Source organism: Peromyscus eremicus, chromosome 6 (genome assembly GCF_949786415.1).
Source record: "Peromyscus eremicus chromosome 6, PerEre_H2_v1, whole genome shotgun sequence".
NCBI lineage: Eukaryota > Metazoa > Chordata > Mammalia > Rodentia > Cricetidae > Peromyscus > Peromyscus eremicus.
The window spans coordinates 31,380,106-31,391,644 of record NC_081421.1 but is presented as its reverse complement, the minus strand read 5'-3'; the positions used below and the strand labels follow the sequence as shown (position 1 = coordinate 31,391,644).

The window sequence follows — 11,539 nt, the reverse complement described above, 5'->3', positions numbered from 1 at the left end:
AAGATAAACCTTGTGGGAAGACTTAGACATTATGTTTCTAGGGAACAGTACTTCTATGTTCTGTGGCATGCAATAAAACATCTCATAGTGGTAAGGAACTGAGGCAGTGGGACAAAAAACTAAACTCAGCCTGCTAGTCAGTATGGCTGCTTGTGATCCAATGCTGGTAGTTTAGAACAACATTCATTTTGATAAATAACTCAAATAACTAGGCTTTAATACCCTAGAAAACAAACATTCACAAATATCTATTCTTTTTGTTATTAATTTCAAGCTATGAAAGATATTTATAGGTAATGTTGGCCTCATTCTTTACCTTCTAAATTTAGTATTTCCTATTCCAAATTTACAAATGATCTCAGAAGAGCCCATGACCTCAAAGTGAGTGTCAGGTTGAATATCCTAAAATGACCAGCAGTGTTTGGATCCAGAGTTCAAATCCAAATGGAACCTGAAAATTCTCAGGAGGAGCTGTTGAGGGAGAAGGAAAATGTAGCTGTTCCCTGGTCACAGCAGCATCTTCTCATGAATTGCATCATGTGTATATCCTTATCTGCACAAGTTAAAATGCAGCACAGCACTAATGGATTCAAGAGTTTTGTACAAACTTTCATCAAAGAATTTTATGATCACATAACTTCCAATACTGCACATATTGTGAGATATTTCCAATGGATCCATAAGCATGTGTGCAGAGGCAGGTCTCAACTTCAAGGTGACAACAGCTGTTTATCTCTTGTTGGTCACTTACTTTCTACCTTCATGGTGTAGAGAGCATGAGGTCTTTGTGCTCACAGATAAGCACTGGGGAATCCAGCAAAGTTAAGCATGGAGGCTTATCTCTTCAACAGAGGGGACATGTATACCTGTTTTTCACCCAGAAGGCTGGGAGCAGATGTAGTTAATAATAACTTGGTGACCTTTGCTCTCTGTAGGACCAGGCTTCACTTGAACTCCCCAGAATATTTATCCCAGACCATTCCTCCCTAGACCTTTACCTTGAGCATTGTTCCTTCCTTCCTTCCTTCCTTCTTTCCTTCCTTCCTTCCTTCCTTCCTTCCTTCACTCCCTCCCTCCCTCCCTCCTTCTCTCTCTCCCTCCCTTCCTTCCTTCCTTCCTTCCTTCCTTCCTTCCTTCCTTCCTTCCTTCCTTCCTCTCTTTGTCCAAGACAGGGTTTGTTTGTGTAACAGCCCTGGCTATCCTGGAACTAGCTCTGTAGACCAGGCTTGCCTGGAACTTAGAGATCCTCCTGCCTCTGCCTCCAAAGTGCTGTGATTAAAGGCATGTGCCCCGACCCCAGCATTGTTTCTCTGTCAATAGAACCCATCCTTAGGGGAGATGTCACATTTGTTTTGTAGCTTGCTGACCTCAGCATTATATGTATGACCATACCTGATCTTCCCATAAACCCTTAAGCTTCCCTAAGCCTTAGTATGCACTTGGGATTGAGATAATTGTTACTAGGAAACTTTTTTCCATAATTGTACTGCACTTAAATGCCTAAAACATAAACTGCCTAGTGTCAGACCCTAGAAGTGTGATCCAACAGTGGATAACTAAATCATATTGTACCAGATTTCCTTCTTGCCTCACACAGATCATCAATCTGCTGGTCTTAGTATTTGCAGGGACTCCCACACATGGCACTTGGCACCAGCAGATCCTTCTTCATACTCTATGGGCTCTGATTTCCCTCTTATACTCACTATCAGAATCTTAAGAATGAGTAGTTGGTTATTCTAAGCTATTCACAGCAAATTTCTTCCTGTTGTCTTATCTCTGTAAAAACTAGAGACAGACGTGTGGTTGTTGTGACCACTGAGACCTAAGTGCCCATGTGACCTAGGGAGGTTATGAGAAAACATTTGCTCTTAGTGAGAAGGAGACATACTCTGGGATGGTCTCTCATTATCTTGGCTTAGTCATGAATTCATAACCTGAAGAGTCATGGGATATTGCCGTCTTATGCTATGGGCATGAAGACAAAAGCCAACATTGCACCACTACAAAAAGACTGAACACTGAACCTCTGCTGTCACTGCTGAGTAGTTGGGCTGGTATGAAGCTGGCTGACTCCATACTCACTGACATATTAAAAACTATGAAGTAACTGTTGAATCAAACATTTCTAATTTGCAACCAGAATAACAATACCCATGTATCATTTGGGTTTTTCTGCTTATAAGCCTGTCAGAAGGCTCCTTCCACACCTCACATTGGATGTCTCCATTTCTGCAGGTCACTAATGCCAACTGTGGGTGGTCCTGTGCCCACTATGCACCACTGTCTTTGAGCCAGTCTGTCATCACCACTGGACATCAGCTATTTGTTGTAATGGTCTCAGTGAAGTACAGTTGAGCCTATGATGCTAAATACCAGTCACTAGCAAGAGTATCTTCAAGGTCAGGGTGAATCTGGACTGAGAGGACAAGGATGACTAAGATGGGCATGGCATGAGACCCATTGCATAGGATGCTCTTCTCATCATTCACTGAGACAAAACGCTCAATAAGAAAATTTAAAATAAGGAATTATTTATTTTCATTCATGGTTTAAAAGGATTTGCTTCATGGCTGCTTGGCTACATACACTTAGGCAGATGGTCATAGCTGCTGGACCATGTGACATGAGATGTTCTTCATGGTACAGGACGCAGTGGTAAGAATAGCAGTACTCACTGGTCATGTGTTATTATTTCTTCCATTCCATCACCATCACCAGTCCATGGGATGATGCCACTCAGTCAATCACCTCTATACCTTCACAAGCATGCTCAGAGGTGTACTTGGCCAATCTCCCAGGGGATTCTCAATCCAGTCACATTGATAATGAAGGCTGACTATCACACCTGTAAAAATGAAGTATCAATGGCCAGAAACAACTTGGAACTAGACTAAGATCTACTACTATGTTGTCCCCCCTTCAGGTAACAATATTCATGTGTTCAGTACCAACTGAGAAGAGAGAATAAGAAACTGATTTGCTGTTACTAAAAATTAAATATGGAAAGAGGTAACCCACTGGACTCACTTCTACTGACTAAAACAGATTCAATCATTTTAACAAGAAAAATAAGAAAAAATATTTCCTCCTTTTCTATAGTCTTTGGATTTCCTCCTTTCCCTTCTCTTTGCTTCTTCCATTTATTTCATCTATTTTCTGAAACAAAAAATTCTGCAACTATATAAAAAGATTTAACATTTGGGTGATCGTATCATATGTTCTTTCTAAATAGTCATGTGTCAAATCTTCTATTTTAGAAATTTTTACTCTAATTGTTGAGTTCAGATTTCACAGAACATTCCATGAAAAAGACAGGCACCACTGAGCAGGGTTATTTTCACTTCCTCTTGGCAGAACAGAGTATAGGTAGCAACTCCTTACCAGCACCTGTTCCTAATTTGTCTGTCATTGCCCCAACCCTTCAGAAAGGCTGCTGGTGTCCTGGGTGCTGGTTGGCATGCCTCTTAACATAATTATAGTCATGCTTGCAGGGGCAGAAGCAGGAGCAGCAAGGGCATCAACACTGCCCAGAGAGGATCCAGAAGAGGGCTGGTGTCAATCTCCTCCAAATGGGTGCTCCTGTCTGAAGGGAATGGGCACAATTTCCAACAGAATTCATCATCCCCAAGAGGTATGAGCTGACTTGGGCTAGTTAGAAAAAAATTATGATCTTCAAACTAAGTCAACAGCAAAATAACATTTCTATTTCTCCTCTACTCTGCTTCATAAACAAAGTAAAATCACTAAATGCATTTATTGGACTCTATTGAATACTGGTCACTGTTATGAAAACCATAGATACTACAGAGCACATCTCTCACAGTTACCGAGTGAATCACCAGGGCACTAAAATTAAAGAGAACATGGTGATCTCTGGATGTCGACAGAATCCTGTTGACTGTAAAACAATGAAAACATCATTGAACACAAAGTAGACATGCTTTAGCTGCTATTCTACCCGCTGACTGGCTTATCTTAGATTTGGTGATAGAACTCTGTACAGCCTCTAGACAGCAGCACAGGGAATAAACAGGACTCAGGCCCATGATGTGCCCCAGAAGAAGTAAAAAATAATGTATAATGTTTTAAGCAGTGAAATGCCAGCAACTTCCTATAACTTGCTGACATTTAGCACTCAGATGTACATGTGTTAGACCTCAGAAAATTGATTTAACTATAAGAAAAGAAAAATAAGAGACAGTTTTAAACTTGAGCAAAAATTGGAGAGGTGTCACTTTGTTAGTAAAATTTACAGTCATGGTTTTAAAAAATGTATTTTTACCAAATTAGTTAAGACTGTATTGGGTCAGTCAGAAAGAAATGATGGTTCCATCATAAAATGATTACAAAGAAGAGTTTCTTGAGAACACTAGTATTGCTGTCACACATAGACAAGGGCATCTGTCCCATGGACATCACTACCTCTTTGACATGGCATCAAGGAAGGGATTTTGTAATGTAGCATCACAAGAGAGGCCTGACTTCTCCCAGCAAGAAATATGCACTCCCAGGGCTGGTAAGGTGGCTCATCAGGTAAAGCATTTTCCACAAAGCTTGATGATGTGAGTTCAATACCCACAACTCATATAAAGACAGGAGAGAACCTACTCCACAATGCGGTCTTCTGACCCTTACAAGGTGTACTGGCTGGTGTTGTGTCAACATAAGCTAGAGTCATCAGAGAGAAAGTAGCCTCAGCTGAGGAAATGCCCCCTTGAGATCCAGCTGTAAGGCATTTTCTTATTTAGTGGTCAGTGGGAAAGGGCCCAGCCCATGGTGGGTGGTGCCATCCCTGGGCTGCTGGTCCTGGGTTCTATAAGAAAGTGGGCTGAATCTTTCAAGACTGGCTACAGTGATACCTGTTTCTTCTACATTTCTTGGGATGTACAGGCTTACATCTATGTCATTGACACCCATAGAATCATCAGCCTCATCACCGCCTGTTCCCTGAATGTAACGGGTATCATCTGCTTCCTCCTCATCATCATTGACCAGTTCAGGACGAAATTCAAATACCTCACGACCACTGGTGACCAGTGCTTTCCCTGCTTTGAAGTCTGCTTTCCGCTTCTCCATATCTTGTTCAAGCTTATCAATCTTTTCTTGTCTTTTCCTTTTCTTCCATGCAAGGAAAGACTCTAGAGTGATTTTGGTAACATTTGGACCTAAGGCAGAACGCTCTCTCTCAATTAGATCTTCTAATGAAATCTCATCTTCTTTCTTTTCTTTCTTTTTGTCTTTCTTCAGCACAAACCCAGGAGGAAGTGCATGGCGATACATGCATTTGTCGCCACCTCCAGGACACACCCAAAACCAGCCATACTTGTTATTTTCAATAGCTTCAAGGAAATGTCTGCACACTATTTCAGTTTTTGGTTTTTTCTTTTCCACCTCGCCGTGCTTCTTGTTTACTACTTCTTCCAGCTTTTTCTCATCCCAATTATCCATAGTATCTTTTTCAAGTTCTTCATCTCTTGCATCAATGTAAACACTTTGCTTTTCATATTTTCTCTCCAAAGTGAGGTCATGAGAGAACTTACATTTATCTCCTTTAGTACACTGTCCTTGTTTGAAGAATGCACACACCACAGATTTGGGATCTGCACCTTTACTTATTTTTTTGTGCAGCAACTACAGGTTTGAACAGCTCATTTAGCTCTTGTAGGTCTTTCTTCTTGTCATCTTTCTTCAATTTCTTTTGAGCTTCACTTTGTGCTACCTGACGTGGATTCTGTTGACCAAACTTCACTTGATGAGTGACAGCCTTAATAAACTTCTGTTGCTTTGCTCCTTTCTTATTCTTTAGACCGAAAGTTTTGTCCTCGATGATCTTCTCCTTCTTCTTCTGCTCCGCCTTCTTGCTGCCCCCGGCCTGAGCCTGTTTCTTGTGGGGCATCTCGGAGGCAGGGGGGGGGGGGGGCACCGGGCCGATGGCTACTGTCAGGGCGTCCGGCAGCACGGCGGGAGCAGGAAGACCCAGCCGCCGCTGCAGCGACCAGAAAGTGACTTGCTCATTCGCCGCCCAGATGCGGCCTTTGCGACAGGACAGCTCAGCACATATGCTTCAGATAAAGATGAGAACAAATTAAGTGAAGCCTCTGGAGGCCGGGCTGAAAATGGTGAAAGAAGTGATTTGGACGAGGACAACGGAGTGGGGGGACAAGAAAATGGATCCATCGATGCTGTTCCTGTTGATGAAAATCTGTTCACTGGGGAAGATCTGGATGAACTAGAAGAAGAACTAAACACACTTGATCTGGAAGAATGACACCAAACAAGGCAAGGAAGAAAGTCAGGTCAGCTCAACATGATCAACATGAACTGAAACTGGCTGCGTTAATTGCTTTGCCACCTAGAATCAACAGGATGTTTATTTCCCCGTGATGATTCTGGAGGGATGCCTGTCCTCCAAAAAAGGAATGCTCTCCCTCCGTCTTCTCTTCTGACCTTGACTACATCTCCTAGTAAGTTCAGAGTAGTTGATAACAATTGAAAACGGTCATTACAGAAGATGATTGTTTGTTGTAACTGTCCACTCCCATAGGAAGTGTAACTGCTTCTCCAGCTTTTGGGTTTTCATTGGGCATGTGTTATTTCCAGGAACAACAAATTCATACTTAAAATACTTCCCATTTTGATGCAGTTTTTAATGAGTGGTTTCCTTTCCTTTGTATTTATATGTTTTAAAGACTGCCTGTAAGGTGGGCACTGTACTTGATAAAGGAAACTGCATATGCAGGTTCAGTATTGTCCATCTGGACAATTAGGTGGACACTGAGAATGAACTTGGTCAGCCTGACAGGGTCAGCTACAGTGCCCTGTATTAAAGCTGTTTAAAGTTCTCCCCCTTTTTTGCCAATAAAGTTGTAAATAAAAACCATCATATATCCAAATCCAAAAAAAGAAAGAAAGTGGGCTGAGCAAGCCTTGCAAAGCAAGCCAGTAAGCAGCCCCTCTCCATGGCTTCTGCATCAGCTCCTGCCTTGAGGATCCTGCCCTGTTTGAGTTCCTGTCCTGACTTCCTTCAGAGATGAACAGCAATGCTGAAGTGTAAGCCAAATAAACCCTTTCCTCTCCAACTTGCTTTTTGGTCATGGTGTTTCATTGCAACAATAGAAACCTTAACTAAGACACACGGGCTCCACGGCATTTGTTCCCATATCACATGTATACACACAGTAACAATAAATACAATAAAATAAAGAAGAATACAATTGTAGTAATATCCTTTGGAAAGAATCCAAAGTGAATTACCTTTGCTAGACCTAGGAATAACTAAGAAAGTCTAATTAGCTACCAGGATAGCATGGATCGATACACAGCCCCAGAGCAAGCTATCTTTACCTTATAGGACAGCTTCATTAAAATAAGACCAGACCCCCCCCAAAAAAAGCCCACACAGAGAATTTTATATTTTCCTTTTAAAAATTAGAATATATGAAAAGTCTCCAAAACCTAAATTATTTCTAAAATTTGTTTATTTAGTTACTATTTATTTTAGATGAAATCTTACTGTATATCGCTGGCTGGCCCAGTATTAACTCCCTCAAACTTATAGCAATCCTCCTACCTCGGCTTCCTAAGATATATTGAACACCTTTGGCAATAAACCCTAGAGACCAAGTCCATGCTAAGTTCACTATTATGTTTCATGAACGGTAAAGCCTTGAGTGTGATAAACTTATCCATCAATGTATATACGTTTTTTTTTCTGTTCCTTCACAGATCTAAAAGATGCTTTGGTGCCTAGCAGTTCTCTCCCACCCTTGACCCCATTCCTGAAGTTCATATATATTCCCCTTGCTCTTTAGGGGTTTCCTGGCCACTTCAGTCAGGGGTCCTAGAAATGGTTCCAGGGCTACTTTCTCTAATTTGGAGTTCATTGTTTCCACATGAGAATCTAGCTATGTAACTAACAGATCCCAACATTTCCACAGCTTAATTTTCTGCTGTTCTGTGCTATTTGTGGTCTGGCTGGAGGGCAGCCTTTTCTACCCCATCACTCAAGAAATCCAGCTCATCACTGTGAAAGTCTGTGTCCTCTTGGTTCGGAAGGCACACTTCCCCTTGATGGCCTTGCCTTGAATGAATCACCACACTTCTGTTCTGATGTTTTCCAGTCTTTTTGTCTGCCCCAATGTAGGTATGAAGGGCTGGTCGTGTTGTCAGTCACCAGCTAGGTAGCCACTTCCCACCATGACTCTGAGCTAAAGAGAAAGACCCTCGCTTTCCCAAATATCTCTACCACTGACTTGTAACAGATGCAGACAACGGTTCCATGCTTGCCAGGGCACCATCACCAGCAGTATGGACTCTCACCGCAAAAGCCTTTTGTGAGCCAGAGTCTTAAGTTATTTCAAATTAAGGCACTATTAAAATGTCTCTATAGCATTCCAGGTTTCCCTACATTAGCAAGCTGGCAAACTTGAGAAAATGAAAATGTTAATAGAAAAAAGAAGTTCAATTTTCCCTACTACTGACATTTTGCTGGATGGACACATTGTCAAACTACCTTCTAGTGTTTGCATTTATAACGATAGACATTTACAGCCATAGTGCTGTTCTCAGACTTTGTCTGAGAATCCCCTGTTTTGCAGAGGGCAGTGGTTAATGCAGAGACTCATAACATGTCAAAGTGCTAAGAAAAAGTGATTGTTGGAGACTCCTCCCTAAACAGGTTATCTGTACTACCACCTCCAAGGGCTGGGGAACAACATGAAAGAGGGATGGAAGACAAGAAAGAGCCAGAGGACAGGGAGGGGAGCTCTGAAATGCTGGATTTGGGATGACACAACACATATGAATACACAACAGCTGTGGCCATCTGCGTTTTACACACAAAATGGCTTGAAGTATGTGTGTGTGTGTGTGTGGGGGGGGTTAGTCGGGAAGACACCGGGTCAAAAGAAGTGAGATAGAGACGAGAGAGGGTAAGGGCCACAGCACATTGTGTACATGCATGAAATTTTTGAAAATAAAATGTATAAAAGGGGAGATATAAAGGTTACAGTCCTTATATTCTACTTATATAGTCATTTCCTAAAAGTCACATGTATTAAGTATGAAATTTTAAATGTTATATTTTAAATGGTAGAAATTAGTGAAATTTCATACAATACAATTATATGAAAATAACTATGTATTCTGCATTTATTATGTACTAAAAATTAAATGACCTGGAGTGGAAATGCTAAGGACTATGCAGCCCCTCATGCTTGTGAATAGCCCAATGGGAAGTAAGCAGACATGGGAGCTTAGAGGAAGAGGAGGGCACATCTCTCCGACATGTTCCTCACTACAAATTTGCAAAAGGCCAATATTTGCCTCTGAGGCACTAAGGACACTGCTGTTCTGCATAAATGCCATCCTTCAAATCTTGGCACAGCCTCTACAGTAAACCTTGTGAATCTTGTGCAAATTTTAAGAGCAGGGCACGTGGTCCTCCATATCGTATCCTTCATCCGCTGTTACTTGCTGCTGTTTAATGTCAAGGTGTCTCAGGTGAGCCAAGGCTAGACAGTAGATATGGCCACATGGCTGAGCTAGCTGAAGTAGACTCCTCTCCAATGTGTATTTCCTCCAGCTACCTGAAACAACAAGGAAGCACTCATGCCTCAAGAAAAGCTGACCTGATAGAATCCAGACTGCCGGCAAAGTTTTGGATGTGGTTTGCTCAACTCAGAATGGACCTTGAAGTTGGTGGGTGGCAGGTCCTGAGTTGGATGAAGTAGTCAGAACATGTATGTTAACTTGCTCAAATTCCTGCTCAGCATGTGAACCATGCAGAGAGGATGGGTTCAACATGCACTGAAATACGGCATGCCACCTGTACTTCTGTGGCAGAAGCCTTCTACACAAGCCATGGGCAGCCGCCCTTGCCAAAGCACAGACCTTGCTCTCAACGAGCAAAGCCAGACTTCTCTTTTTGTGTAATGATCATCTGGCGCCCCATAAACCATTCTTCTGCTATTCTTTAGTACTCACACAAACACTTTCCTTGGGCTACAGTGTGAAGCACACTATACACAGACCAATGTGTAAAACTGGCTCCATCTCAGCACCTCATGCAAATGATCCTTATCTCTCTGAGCCTCAGTTTCCCCCTGTTTAAGTATATACAACAATACTAGCCTTAGTTTCTCTCTCTCTGTCTCTCTCAGTCTCTCTCTCTCAGTCTCTCTCTGTCTCTCTCTCTCTGTCTCTCTCTCTGTGTCTCTCTGTCTCTCTGTCTCTCTCTGTCTCTCTCTCTGTCTCTCTCTCTCTCTCTCTTTCTCTCTCTCTCTCTCTCTCTCTCTCTCTCTCTCTCTCTCTTTCTGTCTCTCTCCTCCCCTCCTCTTTGTATGTTTGTGTGTGGGGGGGATACATTCATGTGTATAATGGGCTCACAGTGCATACTGTGCATGTGACAGGCATAGGATAACCTCAGGTGTTAGTCCTTAGGAACCTTCAACCCTTTGTCTGAGACAGGGTCTTTCACTGATCTGGAACCTTACCAAGCAGTCTGGCAAGTCAGGCAGTTCCAGGGATCCACTATACCTGGCTTTTGACATGGGTTCTGGGGATCTGAACTCAGGTCCTCATACCTGCAAGGCAAGTATTTTACTCACTGAGCCATTTCCTTAGCCCATGCTCTCCTTTTTAAGGATTGAGCATAAATATAACAATAAATAAGTATGTAGTATTAGATAAGCATAATAAAGAATTATTCATGAGAGTGCATTGTGAAGCATGATATAAAATGCAAATGCCCCCTTCTCCCTCCCTCCATGTGTGTCTGTCTGTGTCTCTGTGTCTCTGTGTCTCTGCGTGTCTCTGCCTCTCTGTGTGTCTTTGTGTGTCTCTGTCTCCCTGTCTCTCTGTCTCACTGTCTTTCTCTCACACTGTGTCTCACCATTGTTAATTTGTAAAGGCTACTAGGAAAACGCATTTCATGAGAATAAAGGCCTCTCTGAAATTCTCGTTTCTCGGAAACACTACTCAGATCTATTTCAATGGCTGTGTCATGTTTATTTAACCCCAAACCAGCAGTTTGTTCTTTCTGCTAAGAAACTAAAATGATAGAATTAAAAGCAAAGCAATGGCCAGGATGGAAGCACAGGCACACAGACATTCTTGTGTGAACATTTTCTGGTAAGCCACACCAAAGATGCCAATTAATGAGACCTCTACAGAAAATAACTGATCCTTAAAATGACAGATAATACATTTTTACACATTGTGGTAGAAAATATCTACTGTTAAATGATTTGTGGATCTATTGTCAATTTGAGATGAACCCATAATTCACAGAGATTCCTCACAAACTATGAGTACTTAGACTTGTTTGCAGCTAACATTATTCAAGAACACTTTGTTGTATGTTATAACCTCTTTTCTGAGAGGGAAGAGCATGGGGGTGCTGTATGGCTGGCAGGACTTAAATGTCAACCCCAAGTTTACACTGGATAATTTTAAGGCAGAATATAGATTTTGCAAATCCCCTTACTTATCTTAAAGTAAAGACACATTCCCAGAATTTTTTAAAGTCTAGTTATTT

The 11,539-nt window shown here is 41.8% G+C and overlaps 1 protein-coding gene across 1 annotated transcript; it reads right to left on the bottom strand.

Annotated features, from left to right (window-relative positions):
* Positions 1–4,718: 4,718 nt before the first annotated feature.
* LOC131912394 (zinc finger CCCH domain-containing protein 15-like) lies at positions 4,719–5,907 on the bottom strand. The gene is given in 2 exon segments (XM_059264692.1): positions 4,719–5,622; positions 5,624–5,907. Coding segments are annotated over 2 exon segments (1,155 nt in total). The 5' UTR covers positions 5,900–5,907; the 3' UTR covers positions 4,719–4,743.
* Between the last annotated feature and the right edge of the window lie 5,632 nt (positions 5,908–11,539).